General features: G+C 35.1%; 1 protein-coding gene across 1 annotated transcript; it reads right to left on the minus strand.

Annotated features, from left to right (window-relative positions):
- Nucleotides 1–702: 702 nt before the first annotated feature.
- LOC103977614 (uncharacterized) lies at nt 703–21,196 on the minus strand. Its single transcript, XM_009393178.3, has 17 exons — nt 20,919–21,196; nt 18,560–18,613; nt 18,139–18,246; nt 14,547–14,658; nt 10,437–10,482; nt 10,016–10,087; nt 8,931–8,993; nt 8,688–8,842; nt 8,532–8,596; nt 5,958–6,108; nt 5,476–5,581; nt 5,239–5,374; nt 1,847–1,911; nt 1,587–1,772; nt 1,431–1,503; nt 1,255–1,352; nt 703–1,143 (listed from the first exon to the last, which is right to left on the minus strand). Exons 1-16 carry the CDS (start codon nt 21,055–21,057, stop codon nt 1,288–1,290), a joined length of 1,596 nt encoding a protein of 531 aa, XP_009391453.2. The 5' UTR covers nt 21,058–21,196; the 3' UTR covers nt 703–1,143; nt 1,255–1,287.
- Nucleotides 21,197–22,556: the final 1,360 nt, after the last annotated feature.

The raw sequence follows: 22,556 nt of genomic DNA on the forward strand, positions 1-22,556 counted from the left end.
ATGAGACTTCACCGGGAGCCTATAACAATCCTCACGTATGGATGAGGATGGCTGTTCTGCTGTGACAAGGAATTAAATGGTCATAGAATATTATGCCGCCATCACAGCAATTTAGTTGGTTATAGAATACTATGTTGCAAACTTTGTAGTGCTAACAAGAGGATGTGCTGAATAAGCAATTGAGTATCGTAAATTTTGTTAGAGGATAGGCCTTCAATAAAGTTAAATAGCTTAATATAACAGGACAATAGGGAAAACCACAAGCAAAAGTACATCTAAGCGGATCAATTTATCATATATTTTTTAATATTTTTCACTTAATCAAACAACCGATAAAATATATCAATACCGTAGCTTTACCTTGTCATCGTTCACCACTTAATCTTCTCCTAGACATCAAACAAGAAAACAAACTGCTAACAAGAGGAGCAGACAGATAACCCGCAAGAATGACTGACTAGTTTTTTTAAAAGATGATCCAAGACAACCAACCACCAATGCCGCAGCAACAGTAGCCACTCAGAGAGAACAATTTCGACGGTAAATATTTTCAAAGACATAAACATTGATGAATCAAAGCCACAGCATCTTGCCATCCTGCTCAGGTGTCGTGTAACTTTCTTTTTTCTTAACATTGGAATTCTTTTTCTGTTCTCTTTCTTAGATTTCAGCAGGATCTACATGGCATCAAACACTTGGATCTGTGATCAGATAAAATGATCGTTTTTATAAAACATGTAGAAAAAACATAAGCAACCGTAATAATCTGGCATTCATAAGCAGCCATAATACATGACACATATTGAATCACATCAAGAAGAAAATATGGAACACTAGGAGAAAAAAATATAACATTTCCAGGTTTAGCTTAAAATACAGGAGTGATAGGAGATCAAGTCACCGAGACATTACTTTCTGTAAGCATGAAGCAGCACTAGGATGCTAAAAGCAAGAAGTTGAATTGTAGCTCGCTCACACATTTGTATCTGACTGGAAAATGTGCATCATAAGATGTTATAAGAACCTCGATAATTATAAAAATAAGCAGTCTTCGCCAAAGCTAGAATTTAGAACTCATGCGCCTTTCCGATGCTCTAATGGGAGCCATGGTCACCGCAAGTCTGCTTCCAAGAAATTCTCAACCTAACCAATACATTTAAGCAAAATACTTAACTTTTTAACAAATGCTGGATAGGAAAAGGAGATTCTTAAACAGAAATCCTCCAAATAATAGGGGAAAGAAGAAACAAGCACCTTTCATCTATATCAAAATTCAATTACATCCAGTTACACAAATGTGGAGTTTCCGGCAGCTGGAAGTGAAACAACTTTTCCCACTGCCACTGTTTTCCCTGTAAAAGCAGCTTACAAAGTAAACGACTGCCACAAGCTCGAGTCACATAATCAGTAGCTAGTAGCTGTCATTTTACCTTCAGTTCGAAGCGTGAATCTCCCAAGCTGGGCGAAATCAGAAAAATTCTCGATGCATATCAAGTTATTCACCTGAAAATCAAAATCATTCATAGTTAGAACTGTGGAAATGCATATGGTTGTCATCCTATTTTCGGTATTAAAAGGACTTGGACCTGAATGCGGCACACAACAACAGCACCATTCTTAACAAAAAGAGGTTTTCGTTTTGGCTTCCTCTTTTTGGGATCAGTATCCTTCTTTTTCTTTGTATCAATTTCTTCTATAAGTTCTACAATTTCACATTCCTCAACAATTGCATGGATGTGCAATACGGCCTTGTAGCCAGCAGTAAAGATAGCCTGACAAAATCAAGGTTGGTTTTGTTTTCTGAATAAGCCCAATAGCGACAGCCATCCAAAAGGGAAACACTTACATTGTCCAGCAACTCGAGAATCTGCAATTGAGCTTTAAATTCAAATACTGCACCTACTGGATTTGCTGCATGACATTATTTTAAAAAATCAGCAGTATTAGTATTGTAGATCTTCTGATTCAAGCAAATTAAAAATAAAAATATCCTTCAGTCAGATATACAAAAAACAGTGATGTCAGTAAGCCACATTAAACCCAATTCTTGCTGTGAGTGTGCTTTGATGTTTTGTGGGCTAACAGGTGTACGGATATCAATTCATAAGTGACCTACATTTCTGTTTTGGTTGTACTTCGATTTGGATTTTATTGGATCAACATTTAGAAAGCAATTTTAGTGTGTGGGGCTATGGTTAACCGGTGGTATGCTGCTAAATATTTTAAACATTAGGTACTTTGAGAATAGATTAAAAAAACCTTTAATAACTCATCTTGTCTTTGGTAAGCAGAAAGACTAATTAAGGCTTCTACTTTTCTCCAAAGTTCTGTTTCCAAGAAAATAAAGATCCTCAAATTGTAAGAATACAATTCATCGAATTCCAGTACAGATATAACCATAGTTAGCATATGATAACAAGAACGAGGATGAAGAATAATCTTCTACATCGAAGGAATCCAAGAGGACAAAAATAGACATCAAGAAGTGTCCTTGTGCATGATCCAGTTTTCTGGTCTGAGGTCTACCAAAAAGACACAATGCAAGCGAGATGTCCTAGAGAAAGAAATGAGAAATACATAAACCAACTAAAGCAGCAGCAAGTCCAACATCACGAATTTGTTTTCCTTCACACCTCAAGTATCCTTGGCAAGTGATACATGAAAATAATAGCAACAGGACCAAACCTATGCTTTACCACTTTGAAGGCGTGTTTATTAATTAAAATGATTTCAGTTCTAAAGTTCCAAGGCATTTAAGTCACTGATTCTGTTTGGTCAGAAGAAAGGTCCATGATACCGAGGATATCTAGGGTCTAAATTGAACTGCAGCTAGAAAGAGTAGATCAACATAAAAACTGCTTAGCAAAGGGTTAAACTAGCATACTTTGACAGGCCAGTGTTAAATATCACCATTAAGGCGAGCATAGAGGAAAAGAACGATCACAGGTGGAACTCGGGTTCATGGAGGAATAAGATGAGTTAACTCAAGGGAGAGAAGGCTGAGATTAAAACAGTGTGGAGAATTCAGAACTCCAATTTCAAATCACCCCCTGAGCTTGTGAAACTACCCAGTAAGTGGCTTGGAGGATATCAGGCCTACATAGCATCGGTGCACTAGACTATTAGAGAATTTGTGAGGCTTGCATGAAGCAGGAAGTAGCCTAAATATCTTGGAGATCACTTGCTCCATTTGTTGAACAACCAACAAAACCAATACTGATTGAGATTCTGACAGATCCAATCCAATAAATCAAGAGAATGGACAGACAAATGTTCAAATGGATCCATTTGATGCAGAAACTTTACCTCTAAAACATAACAGGACACTAAGAGAATCCAACGAACAACTAAAGGGTGATACCCTCATGGAAAGACACTGAAAAAAAAAGAAACAGAAGAAGTTAGGAGATGAGAAAGAAGAAGAGAGAGAAGGGAAGAAAAACAAAAAGAGAGACAAAGGTAAGAAAAGAAACGAATATAACTCACCCTAAATGCTTCAGAAGAAAACATGGAAGGGTAGGCCTTCCTTGGCAGTGAAGGGACATAATGAAATAAAGAAAAGAAAGGAGAGAAGATAAACAAGGGATGGGGAGGGGAAAGAAAATATAAGGGTAAAAGAAAGAAATCAATGCAAATACTCCATGCATATACAACTCCCGAATGCTTCAACTTCGACACACTAAAATAACATCACCAAAATCTAGAACCCACCACTGTGCTACACAACTCACCTCAAGCTACTTTAAAAGGAACCTTTCACAAAGTTTAGGTACTCTAGGCCATGGTATGCAATTTCGAATAGTACCGCCCGATACGGGCGGTACGTAATGGTCCGACGACATATCGATACGCGGACCGCTTGCTACCGGACAGAACGTGCTACAGTAAGAGGAAGAAATATTTAAAACTACTCGATACGCCCTGATGTACCACTTGGTATGCCCTGGTGTACTGCTCGGTACGCCCTAGTGTATCAAGCGGTACATGGTACCATACCATACCGTACCGTACCGAGCCAACCTCGAAACATCGGTACGGTACGATATTGCATACCTTGCTCTAGGCAATCATAGAAGAAAAAGACTAGTTTCAAGTATCTAGTTAAGAATCCCAAGTATGCTTAATAGTTAATACAAACATCAAATGCAACGTAGTTTTAAGTTGTGAATGCCATTTGCCCGTGCATTTAAGTCATAAGAAATGGAGCTAACAACTCCATGTATACATAAACCTGCATATACAAATAGACAGGTATATTTTGATAGGAAATTAGTTCTCATCCTAGTATAACCAGACTCGATAATCAATATCCCCTATCGACCTAAGACTTAATTCCCAGCACAACTTGAAATCCAGTTTAACTGATGGCCCTAAGTCAACAAAACACAAATTCATAGTTGAACCCCCAACATTATGCTGAGTGTACGAAGCTAGGTATCTTTAGTGGTCACAGCAATTGCAACTTTATATAAAATGATGATAACAACATATAGGAAAAACCTAAATAGTACCAAAAATACAGCGCAGTACATACAGTATTCAGGAGACATTACAGAAAAGTTAGACAGTAATTTTCTTTTTATCACTAAGAATATATTTTTCTTTTCAAACTCAGTCTGAACAGCCTAGATGCTGAACTGCAGGGTTCCTATTTTCAGCATGCACACATCAGGAGTGACAAGTAAACAACCCGAAAAACTACATAAAACAAGCAATTGTACTTGATGTTGCATTACTTTCTTCTTATTTTCTCTCCGTACTTCTGCATGTATCTTGTGTCATTTAGGTATTTCACCACAGGTTTACCTTGATTTTGTTCCCTCCTAGAAGATGTCACAACATATATGCCTCACAAATTAAATCTTACATTCATCTATATGAATACCTTACCGGGTGCTTCTGCCCTCTTCAAAATGACTATATTGATTAATACATGCCCATCCTGTTCTGCTCAAACATGTTTTGGCTTGTAAAAAAAACACAATAATATCAAACACAGATATGAGAAGTAATTTCACATAAAATGCAGCCACCTCAAGTGTATTTTGTTTAATTTAGTATATATGGTGTTGGGAATCTCACTTACAAATATTGCAACCATTCACTTGTCTATGTTAACCTATGAAAGTTGAAATAGTTGGTCAAGAATTGAATGCATGCTCATCTTTGAAGTGCTAATCAAGCAATTAAGCTAAATAAAATTACAAAGACTACCAATCCCAAAGTAGTGATACATACCGACACTTGAAAGGACAAAACCAGCCAAGATGTCCTCTTCTTCAATGCCTGATAATCTTACCCTGACATTCTCGCCAGGACCAGCGCGTTTTACTTTATTTTCATCGCAATATATAGCAAGAACTTTGACACTAGCCTATACAACAGCATATAAGAAAATTTAATTACTCCAAGTTCACTAACTGCAACTTGAAAATGGTACTTTTAGGCGGCTTGTAACAAAGAAACACATTATACCTTGTTAGGCATAACCAACAAACTATCACCTTCCCGGATACTTCCGGACTCCACTTTTCCCATCACTACAATTCCCATGTCCTTGTATTTATCAATAATTGGCAGTCTGCATATCAAGAATACTCAAATTTTACACGTCAAATATTGGGGACCAAAATTTCACAAAATGAAGGAAAAGAAGATGAAAGGATTGTTTACACCCACATGAAAAAGAAGTGAGACCAAAACTATGTGAAATAGAAGACAAATATAAGACAGTTAAAAGGATGAAGTGGTTACGGATATACATACATACATATATACACACATATACATACATACATATAGATACATATATATACATATATATATATAAAGCACCATCATAGTTTTTCTTTTTCCTTTTGAAGATACAAATTCTGGAAGTAATCAGAAATGCAAAGTGTCGAAGTTCATTGGAGACATCAAGTCATGGTTTAGAAAAGGCAGTAATTTTTGCAAACCTGAAAGGTCCATTAGGATCACGGGGTGGAACTTCAACAGAATTGAAAACTTCAAACAGGCACGGACCGTCCCACCAACCACAGATGCTTTTCTCAACTCTGGTCTTCATGTTGCTACCCACCAACCCAGATATAGGAAGGAATTGAACATCTGAATAAGGAGCATTAGCAACATAGAAATTTAATTAAGGTCTATTAAGTGAAGGAATCAGTTATTTTCTCAAATAATCAACAAGTTGCATCCTGCAACTGACATTGTTCAGCAAGGTTTCCATTCCAACCTTCTAACTTAATACACAGGTCTCCCTAGTTGACTTGCAGATTTTAGAAGATATCAATCAATTGCAAAATATCAGAGCAATCCAATAAAACATAAAGAACTATATTCATGATAAGCACAAACTAAGCAAATTAATACAAATGAAATCGTAACTCTTATTTTTTCATAAATATGCCTTAGACTTCATTAATACATGCTTGGTCATTTCCACATTGTACCATAACCTACATTTCCACTGACAAAACCAAACACAACAAAATTGGAAGGCTTGCAGATGTCAACAGTTTCCAATAATGTGTCAGGCATGCCCAAACCTCAGGTCTGGCAAGGTATGGCTTTTGTGGTGATTAAATTCATGTATTATAAAATTTGTTAACTATATATTTATGATGTATGGGCAATACATGTGTCGTCTAATTGTATCATAACCTACATTTCCACTGACAAAACCAAACAGAACAAAATTGGAAGGCTTGCAGATGTCAACAGTTTCCAATAATGCATCAGGCATGCCCAAACCTCAGGTCTGCTTGGTACATTTCCGTGTTTAGTGCTGTGACAATGGCACCTTACACGTTCATGTCAGTCACATGTCCAATCATGCCCCAAGTTTACCTATTTTCTAATTTAGCATAATAATCATTTTGGTAGTTATGCTGCACCACTAGCAAGGTATGCCTTTTGTGGTGATTAAATTCATGTATTATAAAATTTGTTAACTATATATCTATGATGTGTGGGCAATACATGTGTCGTCTAATTTTATGTACTTTTGGAAGTTCTTTATCAAACTAGGATACTAGGATCAGTTATCATTCATGGCCAACAAAATCAGTTCCAGTAAAAACATTGTTGATACAAGGAACTCTTGTCTAGCCCAATCTCAACTATCATCTCTCATCTCCTCAAATTCATCAACTGTCTTCGCATTGCCCTTCTCTTTCCACTTATAGTCTGGTGGATGAACTACTGCTATGTTATTTTAAATGGCATCAGTTGAATAATGTTACTTTGTCATTATAAACACACTATTACTGATCTCACATCAGGAATTCAGAGCTCATGATGATTAGAATTAAGTGGAGAAGTATCACCATCCTCGAATTACAAGCCAGCTGAGTGCAATCAGTGGCTTTTCACTTGCTATTCTGTAGGAATGATTGAGACTGATCGGTTGTTCAACGGGCCACGAATCTAAATCAGATAGCACGGTTCCAAGTGAGGTCCATGCCAGTCTGGCTTACACTTAAAAAGAGATTTACGAAATATACACATAGTTCCAGCTTAATTTAAAAAGTTGCAAACTTGCCACGAGAACTTTTAATATTAAGATATGCAAAAAATCTAATTCTAAGTGAAAATTAAGTAATAAACATGTTGGTAGAATTCAAATTTACTCTGACTGGAAAAAAACCAAACAAATCATGAAAGAATATTTAAAGAAGACCAGGTGAAAAAAAATAGTATTATCAACCTTTAAAGAAGATCAAATGCTAGAAAAAAAAAAAGAGTGATGATGTAATTCCGGTCTTTTGAAGCTTAAAACAACTCATGAAAGTAGAGAATATTTGAAAAATATTCTCAGGAGTCCACTGACAACAACCATTGGCATGAGTCTAATCATATTTCATCAGAATGCATAGAGCATAATTTCATGAAAGGGTAGGGGGTTTATCAGAGAAAATTACTGTAAGAAAAGCACAGCCTACAAGATTACACCTAATCATTTGCAAATGTATATATAATTTTTTTTATTTTGTCAATTCTAGAAATCTCATACATGCATGTCAACACTCTCAACTCAACTATCCTAACTTTTTGTATATATTATTTTTTCCAATTGTCCGATACTTTAATCCTTTTTTTTCGAAAACACTTTATTCCATTTTAAGAGCTACATTATGATCAAACAAAGCTCCCAATATCCCTCTCCACTTTAATCACTCTGTTTTTACTCTCTAGACAATGTTTTCATCAATCCGTCCTTTCTGCTGTAAAACAGATCCATACTTGTAAAGAATCCATAATAATTTATACAGGATTTAGGACATAGCTAGCAGCAAACTAATTCTCCAGAAAAATTAAACAAGATGTGATGAAACAAACAAAACCGACCCAGTCTTGTACCAACTCTCTTTGTTGTTCCATTTACAGTTGATACTTAGTTCAGCCAATTCACAAGACAGAAATGTCCATAAACCAGATGCTCAAGATGCCTCAAAGAGGAAGCCAAATGAACATAAAATAGTACCCAAAAACATTAAACATGCAATACAAAAGTTCGTTTATGTTACCTTTCTTTACATTGTAACCAGAAGACCGTAAAAAGGGAACAATCTTAGATTCGATCTCATCAAATCTGAAGCATAATAAACCAACAACAACATTTTACAATTTTAAAGGTAAAGCTCATTTGGACTGCAGCAAAATGTTATAAACAATAAATTGACCTTTCTTTTGACCATCCCACAGTAGGATCATCCATTTTGTTGACAACAACAATCAACTTAACAACACCCAATGTTTTCGCAAGTAGCACATGTTCACGGGTCTGCCCACCTTTTTCAAATCCAGTTTCAAACTCTCCCTTTCGAGCAGATATGACCTATTACCCAGAGAAAGGCCAAAGTATAGGACTCATAAAATTTAAAACTTCACACATGCTAAATAAATATGTTCATATACAAACTTACCAAGACGCCAATATCAGCTTGAGATGCACCACTGATCATGTTGGGCACATAGCTTTTATGACCCTGCAATAAAATTTGAACCTTGTGAATTGGCTACATAAGCAGTGAATTATACAATTATTCTAAAAGAGAATACATGAGTACTCAGAAAATGTCAAGAGGAGAGTCACAGCATGTTTCAAAACAAACGAGTATGAAAGTGAAAAACAGGCCCAATCAAGTAAAAGCATGCATAAACCATACCACAAATAATAGAAATGCTCGGGGACTGAACCGTCAAATAACAATAGCATTTGAAAATCAAGTTAAATGGACATTTCTGGTTTAACAACAAATTTTTTGGTAACTATATTTCTTTTTTTATCTTATTAGACTCCACAAGGGTACAAATCATAAGATGTCCTTCAATAGATACATTATTTATGAAAGAATAAGGCAACAGGAAAGTGAATTTTCTAAATAAAAGGAATTACCATGACTGGTTGCATTTCTTTTTCTTTTCATCTTAATTTAGCCAAATAATAGATAGCAGCATTTCCCTTGAAGAATATATCATGTATAGGAGAAAATGCCAACAGGCAACAAAATCTTCTAACTTTTCAATGCATTTCCATCTTTTTGAGATTCTAGTCAACATGTGTGTCACAACATCGTCGAATGAGAATGCAATAATTTGCATTATCAATAAATTTTAAGATTTTCAATCAAAAGACAGTCATGCACTTTCAGCAAGGTTTTTCATATTATAACCACTTAAAATTAGCTTGTGTTCAAAATTTGGTGTACAACTAATTCAACATGTCAATACTTGTTGATAAAATGTATACCAGCAAAACTAGTTCTTTTACTCTGGAAAGAAACCATCATAAAGATAAAAGTTGTGAAAACAAAACATATAAAGAGAACAAGATTTCTTCGTAAGCACATGTCAAAGAAACGAAAAACAAAGAAAATAAAAGAGGAAAGCTTCTGGCTAAAACAAATTGATTTCAGGTTTGCAGTGCAACAAAAAACCATAGGATTACAAGTGTAACAACTCACAAAATAAGAAAAAAGATTACTCAAACATGTACAAGAGAAGTTACCGGGGCATCTAAAATTGTGAATCTTGTACTTTCTGTCTCAAAGTGAGCTCTGCCAACTTCCACAGTTATTCCCTATAGACCATATGAAACAAGAAAAGGCAGAACAGCTCACTAATCAAATTATTTGCCAAGCAAAAAAGAAATGATTAATCATCTATATGTGATAGTATCTCCTTTACAAGGTCACCATTTCTAATATATCACAAACTATAATTTATAAAATTATTTATCCACATAGTTTGTCATTTCTTATTCACAAACCATTAACACCAGAGAAACCAAAGTCCTAAAGCATAGAAGAACTGAACTTAATAAATAGTGACAGATGATACACAAATCCAATAAGTACAATGGTAGAGAAATAAAGTCTTGGAATAGATTGAAAGCGAGCCAGATATGAGAATGCAGGTAATAATCAAACCTTTGTCCGCTCTTCCTCGTTTGTGTCCATAATGTAGGCCATGTACCTACAAGATCACGCAACAGGCCTTGTAATAAATCATTATTTCAGAATGATTCAATTGAATGCAGCTTGCAGACCATAATACAGTGGAAAGTTAATTAGTTCCACATGGTAAACAGAAAAGAAAAGGTTGGACTAGTTATACTAGGTGTTGGCTCATAACCTATAAGGTTAAATTTTTAACTGTACCAGTGTCTTATTACCATTTAATGCATGCACCAACTCCCATAAAGAGTTGTGCTAGCAAATCTGGCATCATAGCCCATATTTAGGTTCAGGCTTCGTGGATGTCATGCAGGCCAACTTCTTGCATGGTCAAAGCTAAACTAGTGCATGGTTAAATAAAAAATGGCATAGTCAACCGATGGATTAAGGGGTGTGGTTATGGGTTTCAGTAAACTCTCACATGAACAATAGATTATTAGGATATCACAAAGTTGATTGGTACAAGGAAAATATATATATAGTTGATTGCTCCCACATGGTTAAGGAATAAAAATACAAGGAGTCCCAAAAAGGTTCAATCATGTCATTTTGGCAAAACATTACCCACAAAAGGTCTCCAAATAGTTGAATTAATAGCCAAACTAACCATTCTGCTTCCGTATTTTTGTATTTTAAAAGTTGTGCAAAATGAAACATCTAATAATTTTAGAAATGGGAAAATTAGATATTTTCAAGTGTGGTAATGTGAAATCTATATATTAATGAGCTTCTCTCATATAAAATGCTGTAATACTTGAAAAGATACGAGGTAGCAATTCATAGCTATTCTAAGGATTGGGTTATTGATACAGAATGCAGAGAAGACACGAAAGGAATTAGTAACTACTAGATTTTAAATACCTAACAACTTCTAGGTAATTGAACATTGTTGATAAAAGCATAGATTATCTTCTACTTATAAAAGGAATTCAAATGACAAAGAATAAAAGCAAAGCCTGTAGCAATCACTTTAGGTAAAATGTTTTAGCTAAACTCAACACCTTAAATTCAGCTTCAGCTGAAACTGACAAATTTAGTTCAAATATTTTGAACCTAACACCTTTTGTTATTACTAAAAACACGAGGAATGAAGTTTGTGGGTTAAGAGAATACTTTTACGATACAATGAAATCCACAAAGGAAATAGTTTTATATTTATCAATCAAGGAAAGCATATTTTAATATGGAACTAAGGCTTGCATAAAATAACAGAAGACTCCATATTTATTGTGAACAGTACTATATAAAGAGGTGCAAAAAATATTTTTTGAAATTGGACTACTAGAGAACCTATGGTAGAACACTTATGTGGATAGGGGCCGTTGTATTTGTTAAAGTTTCTGACCCAAAATTGTTCAAACCAACAACATGACAAAACATGGCTTGATCTTAAAAATATGCGGTTTTCTAAAATGGTCTAAATTGTGCCAGTCATGATCCTTTTTGAGAAGAAAAACTAATTTTGGAGGTATACGTAAATGAAAATGAAGGAACAATACTTGAAGAGATTTCAAAGAGAACTAATCCAGAATACTTAAGCCACGGGATCTAGTTCAACAATATCAAGAATTGGCCTCCTGTCAAATGAATTAAGAAGGCCCGACATGCCACCTGCTCAAGGGCTACTTGATCCTTGCAACTCTACGCAGCAGATATGCACAACTGGACTACCTCATGCTAGCACTCCTACCTAGCCCCTACACACTGCTACCACTAAGTTGCTTCACAGTGAAACATTGACTGAGCTAAGCGGACAGACACCACTGCCCCTACCCTGCTGAGTCTCAAGTTCGATGTTCTCATGGCCTCCTTGTGTGCACACTGAGATTTTAGGGATGCAAGAACCAAGGCTGCAAGCTTGGAATCTTCATCAACATCAATTCGCTGACTCTCATACTCATTATAAACAATTATCTCAACTGTCCAAGTATTCATGTCCTTATGTTGCGCTTTTTGCTACAACATTAGAGCTTTTCGAGATGAAAGCTTGTCTGATCTGCTATAACACCTTTGTGCATCTGACAACATCAAAATATCCACCAGCCAAATAGTGTTTGAGACAGGTTATTCCTCCACCCAAACCAATGTTGTTTAGTGTAAGAATTACCATAATGGTGGTTATCCAAACGACAGGAATGATATCACGCCAAATTGGCACTCTATTGCTTTCCAAACTTAGATCTGCATGTATTTAGGCTATATCATTAAGGATCTAAGACAATCCACACAGATGCATGTCGGATCCACACAAATCCGCAAAGATTTTCGTAAGCTGCAAACAAATCCACAATATTTTTGTTCAGAATCATTCAAAAGTATATATAACATTCCTCTGTAAACTCGACAAGAACCCTAAAACTTATATCTAGATCCATAAAATGATGACATTATAGAGAAAGAATAACAAGAATACAACTCCATTTAAAATAAACTGAATAATTTCATATTTGAGATTTGGATTTCCTTATTTCAAACAAAATGAGATGATTTCTTGAGAATGAACCTTCAATTGCCTATGATAGTCCTCGAATTTGAGAAAAATCAAGTTTGGGAGAGAGTTTTTGGTGACGAAATGGGAGAAGAAAGATTTGAACTTGAGAGGTGAAGAAATGAGAGGAAGAGGGCTCAGTGGGTCTTTTTATTTGGGACAGGTTCACGCTGGATGTTTCAATCTAGTTAGACCAACAAATATTGCATCGGCATTTGAATCATTCATCTATCCAATATTCTTAATTTTTCACTGCTACTCCCTTGTTTTTTGTTTCCCAATTCTTCTTCCCACAAGGAGACATAATACTCATGATGGATTAGCAAATTCAACATGCTTTAAGAAAAAAAATCTACATGGTTTCTTTCTCCACATAATATTCAGTTTAAATTATCTATTATTGGTTTCAGAAAATACATAAGCAAAGAAGATCGTGGTTGTTTCAAGAACTAGCATCTCCCTATTTTTGCTTCTATTTCTCCTAGTTCCTCACCACTTCTCCATGGGCTAACTAGCAACCTCCATATAGTATGATACATATGCAAGATCCTACTCTGATTCCCTTCCCACCAAGGAGAGAAAAATACTCGGGGTGGACCAGCAAACTTTGCAAGCTTTATTAAAAGATTTTTGTAGCAGCAACAAACATCTTCAAATAAAAATATCAAGTATTGCTTGTTCTTTTACACCAAATTCAGTATAAATTATTTGTTATTACTTCCAATTAATAGTTAAGAAGATTCATTTTGTTGTTTAAAAAGCCAGCATATACTCCATGTCACAGGCATCGAACATAAGATGTAATGCAGCTTAATATTCATTGAAATATTTGGTCTTTATGTCAACCAGCCATGAAATTTTGTGCTCCCATCAGAAATTTCTCTTTGAAAATAATCAATATCTATTACTTAAATGAGTCTAGATATAATTTGGATAACCACTATATTTAGGTTGACTAAGAATATCTGAAACTAAATCAGATGAGAACAAAACAGGAGGAGTGCAACTGAGCACAAATCATGTTTAAAGCTGACTCTTAATAATGGCATCTGATTTGCTCAAGAAAGACCGTCCTCCATAACTGACCTATAATCACTAAGCTATTCAAGAAAAAATGTGAACTCAAACTTCTTGCCTGTTAGGCATCTGAAAAAGAAGATATTTTAGTTTCCTCAAAAATCATGAACAATACAAACACAAATAACGATCATGACAACACAATGGGATAACCCAGGAAGATAAGAATATTTGTTTACTGTGATTAGTAGTTAATACTGCTTAACTGCACTGGACTACATTTCTTGATGAAGCAGAAGTATATATCTCACGATGTAGAAAATGATGAAATCTATAAACATGTATCCGAATCTATTTTAAAATATGCTGAAACTAGTGACTAGTAGCAATTGTAACAAGCCAACTTCATTTGTCCCTAACACTGGGGAAATTATAAGTATATGATATGCAGATTAGAAGATCATTGTATGACCATACAATTATCCAACACTTTTTTCTGATGATTACATAGTAGTTCATTAACTCAGCAGCACCTTAATAAATAAATATCATAAATTTGGATTATAGCACTAGCATACCAGCTTTCTCGGCTTTTATCTTTAGCTTCCTTTTCATATTTCTGAATTGTTCGGTCGTCAACCTGACCACTCAGAAAAAGTATCTGTCCCCCAATTGTAGACTTCCCAGCATCTGCATCCATTAATATACAATATTGAGAAAGAAATTGTAAACAATTACTAGGTTTCAACTATATCTAGCTGAATAGTTCAGGAACATTATGCAGCAAATTTTGAACTAGATAAACCCAAATAGACATCACCCTTTTTAAATGGCATTGATATATCAACAAGTTTAACAGGTTTCAAAGAAATACAATGAACAAAGAACATGTGAAAATTCACCGATGAAGGATGCTGCCCAATTAGGACCAGGCCTTGAACAGGGGCTAAAGTGAAGCCAATTGCTGCTGGAAATGTATCATCAGCTGTTTATTGCTGTCCTGGACCTATCTCAACCTAGAATGTTTATAGGCCTGATCAGTCAGTTGATAGTATGGTTCTTGGAATGTGTGGCAGCATCATGCTGCTGGTGTCAACAATATTAGAGGCCCAGTAATATCTGACATAAGACCAGTAAACCCTCTTTTGGCTTCCAAAAATTTTATCAATGGTTTGCTGCTGTTCTAGTATTTCAACATTGTTGGCAGAGAACTTCTGCACGCCAAAAGATAACAAAAAAGATTTCACAAGGTTTAGAAATCAATAGATGCTAATCAGTTAAGCTGTAGCATTGTCATCCTCATTAAGTTGAGTGTTGCATCCTCCATACTCAAAAGGTCATTACAATACTTTTGGAGGTACTTGTTGGTTATGACACCGAAGAAAAAAAAGAGAAACCACATCCACACCTCTCATTATAGTGGAGCGGATGACAACATCAAATTCCTTACACAGATAAAGGTACCTTAATACACTTCCCTTGACACTTGAGACTCTCTACTACTCACAATGACCTTGAACATGCAGACAGATTCCGTCTTTATTCTGAGCTTCTTAGTCATACTCATGACTATAAAACAATAAGTTGATGAGCCCATGTCTCCCAAAACCAAATTAGATGTCTTTTTAATGGAAGAAGTAAACCTCATAGCTTTTGTCTTTTATGCCACTCCATATACAACAAATATAAATATCTCTGATTCAAAGTTAGGGACCAACAATGTTGTTCTGTATCTCCAAATTCTTCTCCAGTTGTTCAAGGTCTAGGAAAGCTTACTCTTCATTTTCCATGACTATAAGGTGGGAGGTGGTCCCCCACTTCAGGCCAAGAGTACTCTTCTCGTCTCAATAAAAGCATACAACTCAAAAGAGACCATGTTGCCAACAAGGGACCAAATGAGAATATTGCTAATAAAACATGCAAGGCCACCAAGGTAACAAGCTGAGCTGGCATCACTCGTCAAACTAAGATGTTAGGGTTAGACTGCAATTGAACCAGTCTAATCTGACTTATAACGGTAGTGAGAGTGAACTGTTGGTCCTCTCCTTCATCACCCTCGCCTCAAGAAAAGCTACAAGGTAGCAGACCCTTCTGCTAAAACCTCTGAGTGTAATCTCTCTTATATGCATCCAATGAACTACACAATCAACATATCTTTGTGAATGTAGTGCATCTTGTTGGCTTCTGAAATTCTTTCTGATATTTGAATATATAACCTCTTTGAGTAAGTTCATGCAGTGTGGCACTGTGATTCATCATGCAAGGTGACCAAAATCTTATCGAAAATGCCTAAGAATAAGTCCTCCAATATATACTTGCTCACCTGTAGAAAGTACCATTTGTACCACTGCATGGCTACATCAGAGTGTTAAAAGGTTCTAAACTAACCTTGGAGTCTTCCAAGTGTAACCATGCATCTAAAGAATTGCTTTGCCTAAAAGAAAGAACCAGTCTTGATGTCATTGATAAATGTAGGAAAACTGTTGATCCACCTAGACACACTATTGCTAAGACCCTAGTCCACTGGGCCATCGGACTAAGCTAGTAGCTAAAACTAGTGGTGTGCCAACTACCAAAGAAATGTTGTGATTCCTATTTCTCCTGCAACAAAACAATTAGTTGTGACCATTAACTCCCATAGAAAAGAAACTGCTACTAATCATGTCGTTGTTGAATGTTTGGTGGTGCCAAAGATGGTGAACCACATAATAATCATCCAGAAGCATTCATCAGTCATCATACAGGATACACACATTTGATGCACTGACTTGATCACCTCCAGATTGTGATGGAGAATTGCTTAACCATATCTTAACATCATCATGCCTTAAAGCTGTTGCTTGATCAGTAGTACTATCCCAACTCCTTGCCTAAAAGAACACCAAATTTATTGATGACAGCATTATTGAGGAGCACACCTTAATGCTTGAGACATGAAACTCTTGCCAGCCACTTCATGTGTAGTGTAGCACATGGCATGGTTGTCACATTGCACCTAACATCCCTAAAGTTCTTACCCATCATTGTAAAATCCTTGATAGTTGGGGATTTCATTGCTAACTAGCAGAAAACCTTCCAGTTACTACAGAATTTGTGTGACCATTTAAAATGGCTGTCAAAGCTTCGACAATATACATGTCATTACTAGAAGTCTTTATTAAGTTTTCTCCAATATACAGTCTCTTCAGTGATGGTCACCATCATAAAAGTTCATGAAGGCATTAATTGGACCTTGATCTAATACTGAACTGTCAGCATTTGTTCCCCCCGATTAGGTTTTCTCAAATTCAAAGAGAATAGTCTCCCAAGGACATTGAGCCACAGGGAATAAAGCTGTATTGCTGGAGAATCACAGGACATATCCTTACTACTAACAACATTAGACTAAAAGAACTTGAAGAACAAAAATATTATTAATATTTTTGTTCATATCAGCTTTCTTGACTCATAAGAGAGAGTAGGAACAGCCATCATTACAGTTGTGAGTCCTTATTGGACTGGGAAGTCCTATTCCAGCTGGGATCAGGCCTTTGACCCCTATTTAGCATCAATATGGTGTCAGCAATACAAAAAGCTTCAGTCCTTGTTTACTCGCCTAGGCCACTAGGACCATCTGGTCTAGATTGGCATGAAGAAGTGCCTGATGCCCATCTGCATGGGAATATTATGAGAGGGAAACATAAAAGAATACCTGACAAGATTTTCTTTGAATCAATAACAAAAAATTTCCTGGTTCTCAATTTTCCTAGTAAATTATTCAGCGTAGAGAAAAAACAATTTATCAAAAAGATTCATCTAAATTCTAGTTATGTGATTCCATTTAAGTTCCAAAGAATAATTTGCAAAATAAATCACAAAAAATTATGGATCCAATGGACCAACTTAATTAATCCTTAATAGCCCCATGAACTTGTATATCAATACATGATTCTCCAACATCAACTAATTTTTTTTCAGACAAAAAATTGTCAGCTTTCTTTTTACAGTTTGCAGAAAAATCATATTATTTTCTAATTTCAAGTGACCAAATTAATCATCAATACGACTACTAATTTTATGAGAAGTATGGAAAAACTAGTTTAGCAATGAAGTCAGTCAGTTTAGATAGCAAGAATGATATGGGTCGATGATCTTTATGAAAACCAGACCAAAAAAGATATGTTGACGCACCGACATGGCCGATGAAGACAACATTTAGGTGCCGTTTCTTGTCTTCCTCCTCATCAAGCTCATCAAGCTCCTCAAGTACCTCAGTTGTAACTGTCTCCTTTTCCTTCACTGAAATTACAATATGAAGCACTGAAATTAAGAAGAGAACATGATGGCAATTAAAAATAGTAGATACAAGAAACTTTGGTTTGAAGCTCATTTTGATGTTCAGCAAAAAGGAGAAAGACCCAGAGATCACTGGTAAAACTAGTACAATTATATCACTATAATAATAGACATAAAAAGAAAGAAAAAAACAGAAAAAAAAATTCATATGATCATGGTTAAAAAATCCAAATTAATATAAAAACTTTACATTCTTTGATGGACTGCCCCATTTGTATACGGAACATGAATTATTCAATAGCAAACAACTTTTTACCTCTTGCTTCCAGCTGCAAAGATTGAAGGTTTGAATTAATCTCTTCTTTGAGATCTGCGAGTAACAACGAAACCGTGTCTCCATCAGAATAAAATTAGATTAGACAATTATTAAGTAAAGAAAACAATAAGATGAAGGAGATACTACAATAAATGGCAAAAGAAATTCCTAAACAAATTCTCACTTGTTTTATGACTTGCACAACTTAATGGTTAACATCATCTATCTTAACCCAAATCACAAATAGATAACGGATGCGTGTCCTGCAAAGAAGGGTAAAAAATCTGACTCATTCCTCGACAAACCTTTAACTAGTAATAAAAAAATTTCCTATAAATGGCAAAAAATATCCCTGAACAATTTCTCGCTTGTTCTATGCCTTTCATAACTTAACACATATCATTATCTATCTTAACCCAAACGACAAATAGATAACAGACACATGTCCCACAATGAGGGGGGCAAAAATATAATTCATTTCTCAGCCATTCATTAACTAGGGATAAAAATATTTTTATATGAATATAGTTGTATATATTTAATTTTCTAAGCTCAGTATTATTTAAATAACTACTCTCTTATATTCTATACAATTGATTGCAAATTATGGTCTTTAAATAGTAGATAATGTTATTTTATAGGGAAAGAATCGAAGACTGAGTTTGTACGATAACAGGATACACTTGGAGGTTTCTATATAAAAGAGTCCTTCGACAGTATGTATTTAAACAGATATGAATCTCATAATTTAGGGTCAAAGTATAATTTGCTTGATCCGTTGCAGGCTTGATAGTGGGTTGTGACCTTTGGCTTGATAGTTGGTTGTGACATTGGGCTGCCCAAAGGTTTACAGCCTTTTAACATCTTTTTCTCTGTCATCTATTCTCATTCTTCTATAGCTATGCAGCACAGTCCAAAATGGCCTACAACGACAAGAAGGCACGAGTCTCCTTCTGTATGGTACATGGCAGACACACCTTAACTGTGTCCAATAGTGGCCAATAAGTCACATGGTGCAAACTTTTCAATATCGAAACTGATACTGCAAACGAATAAATAAACCACCAACCTTCTCTTTTATTTTAGAAATTACTAGACTTTTAAATACCATTTAAAAGCCAGGGGAAAAATCAACTATGATCACATAATCAAATGACTCTTAACATGGCATATTAAAACTCATCTGTAGACACATAAAGCAATCCTTTATTTAAGGATCAGTTCTTTTTAATCTCATCGAATTAAATAACCCAAGAACTAGGATTATTGATCAATGAAATGTTAAACTTATGAAGTTAGTACAAGAATAAGGATGAAAATCATACAAAATAGGAACCGAATACCTTGATGGATATGTTCGACCATAAACAAATTATTCAAACTAGATTCAATTTCAACCCAGTATACACCTTCCATCCATATCATTGAGTAAAAACATCTAATGTTATCAAAATAAGACATTATTATTATTCATCTGTTCAACAAATTCTGTTTCCCATGCTTGATATGATTTCGGTTTTGCTATCAATACTATAGTTACTAAACACTTCCTTTACTCCATCAAATTAGTCTCAAAACTAATTGTGGCTAATCCATATTACCTTGGCAACCATTAATATTGATTGTTGCATCACAAGAACCGAGAGTATAATACAAACTATAGCTTGAAAATATAAAGCAAACAGAAGCTAAATAGAAGGTATTAGCAAGCCCAAGTTTCCCATAGCATTGGAAAGAATACAAATGGAAGAGATAGATTATTGATCATTATATGGTGTCAACTAGGTAAGTCCATTGACCCACTGGAATATGAATGTCCATTCTTTTTGTGGATCTAAGGACAATTAAGCTTAATATTAGCTAACGTGGTGTAGCAATGAGCTACAACAGAACCTAACTGACAATTCTCTACTAAGAAAAGAAAATAGTTCAAGCTGTTATTTCTACTAACACAAAGCAAGGTAATCAAGTAAGAAAAATAAGCCAGGGAGAAAACGAGTTCGTGTAACCATGAATCTGTTTTACTTCCAAAACACGTGATTCGTAATCCTACATACTACAAGACGGACGGTAATCAACAACTGATGTCAGACTCCCCAAATAAGAGATCGATTGTACACCGGAAAATTTTCATCGACTTGTTGGACTTAAATCGCAATATCAAATTTAATCAAAGAATATCTTGCACCAAGGTAACGTGATTAAAAAATTAAAAATCAGGAAAAAATCTACAAATCCGGCAGAGCAGGAATTCCATTAGGCCACCGAGAAAACGGCAGAGTAAGTCCATCTGATGGAAAATCATCAGATCTCAACATACGAAGCAGATCCATCCGCATCCAAGGGACGGGAATCTAACCTTGTGACGGCGGATCGTCGGTCTTGTCAGCCACAGCCGGGGGCCGGTCCTCTTCGATCGGCTCGTCGTCCTCCTTGCTCCAATCGTCGGCCACAGCGGGCGGTTGTGACACGACCTCCGGCCTCGATTCTTCCTCCATCTTCCGCAGCGAAGTCGAACGAGTACCTTCGATCTCGCTCCGACCACTAGGGTTTCTGGGTCGTGTGAGGAAGAAATGCGGCGGCGCTGGGGCACGTTAAACACTGAGGTCGGCTCCCTCGGGATTAAGTTGGCCGCCGTGCTCCATAAGATATTAAACCCTGCACGTGCATAGCACCTGAGATATTACAACTTGCTGGCGTTCAAGTGCCGCTGAGAATGAAAACTCTCTAAATAAAATTCCCCCAAGAAAAATCTCCTATCAACATGTTTGTTTTAGATGGATTAAGATTTCGGTCATAGGAATAAATTCTAGAATTCACATAAAAAATAAAGTTTATAAAATATAAAAATAAATTTCAATGCAAATTATATACATATTCATTTCTTGACGTTAAATACAATAAAAAAATTATAAGAATTTGTATCATGATCCTTTTATAATATTTTTTTTATTTAGATACAATGTTTTCTTTATATGAACCAAAATAGTGTAATAATGTTTCAAAACACCAAAGTTAACTTTTTATGACTTGTTTTAAATATTTCAATGCAAATCATGTTCGTATCTATTTGTTGACATTATGAGCTATATATATATATATATATATATATATATATATATATATATATATATATATATATATATATATATATATATATATATATATATATATATCATGACCTATTTGCATTGTTTTTATGTTCAGATATAATATTTCCTATATATATGAATGAAAACACATTCCAAAATATTATAACTAACTTTTTATGACTTATATCAAATACCACAATACAAATTATGCTCATAACCATTTGTTTATATTGTACGAATTTGTATTATGACTCATATATTCAGATACAATATTTTTTTATTTATGAGCCAAAATATTATAATGACATTCCAAAATATTTTGTCTAATATTAAAAATTATTATATTAATTATTGTATTCCCTATTCAAAAGGGCTAAATGCAAGTTGATAATGTTTGCTTTTGTTGGGATGATGCTTTTTTGAATGATGGAAAATACAGTAATAATATTAAAAAATATTATAACTAAATGATATGAAATCAAAACATATATTGTTTTGCCTCTAGGCATTATAGTGTTTTGCTCCTAAATAAATTAACAAAAAATTATGGCTCACTTGAGGTTATAAGTTCAGAATAGTTTAGAGAAATGACACCTATTTCGAATTATAAATTATCGAAAAGTATTCGATAACTGAGAGAAAAACTAAACTCTTGTAGAAGATGAAAGTGGTTTATCTCCAAGTATTTACTAAACTATATATGATCATAAGAACGAATGAGACTATGCTCCTTGTGGAGAAAAGGTTGACAAGAAGAACTAACCAACGGAGGCTAGAGTACAAGAGGATAGAAAATAATCAATGAGTTTAGGGTTCTAGAGTGTAAGAGGAGAGGAAACATAAGAAAGAGCTGATAGGAGTTAAGACATGAGAGAAGAAAAAATAATTAGATTTAGGGCATGAGA

The sequence above is a fragment of the Musa acuminata genome, chromosome BXJ3-3 (assembly GCF_036884655.1).
Source record: "Musa acuminata AAA Group cultivar baxijiao chromosome BXJ3-3, Cavendish_Baxijiao_AAA, whole genome shotgun sequence".
Classification (NCBI taxonomy): Eukaryota; Viridiplantae; Streptophyta; class Magnoliopsida; order Zingiberales; family Musaceae; genus Musa; species Musa acuminata.

Excerpts from the sequence above, each read along its gene's own strand:
- LOC103977614 (XM_009393178.3), bottom strand. The coding sequence starts at position 21,057 with ATGGAGGAAGAATCGAGGCCGGAGGTCGTGTCACAACCGCCCGCTGTG. Across the intron at positions 6,109-8,531 it reads TGGTTACAATGTAAAGAAAG|ATGTTCAATTCCTTCCTATA; the intron begins GTAACATAAACG and ends CTCCTTATTCAG. Across the intron at positions 5,582-5,957 it reads GATCCTAATGGACCTTTCAG|ACTGCCAATTATTGATAAAT; the intron begins GTTTGCAAAAAT and ends CTTGATATGCAG.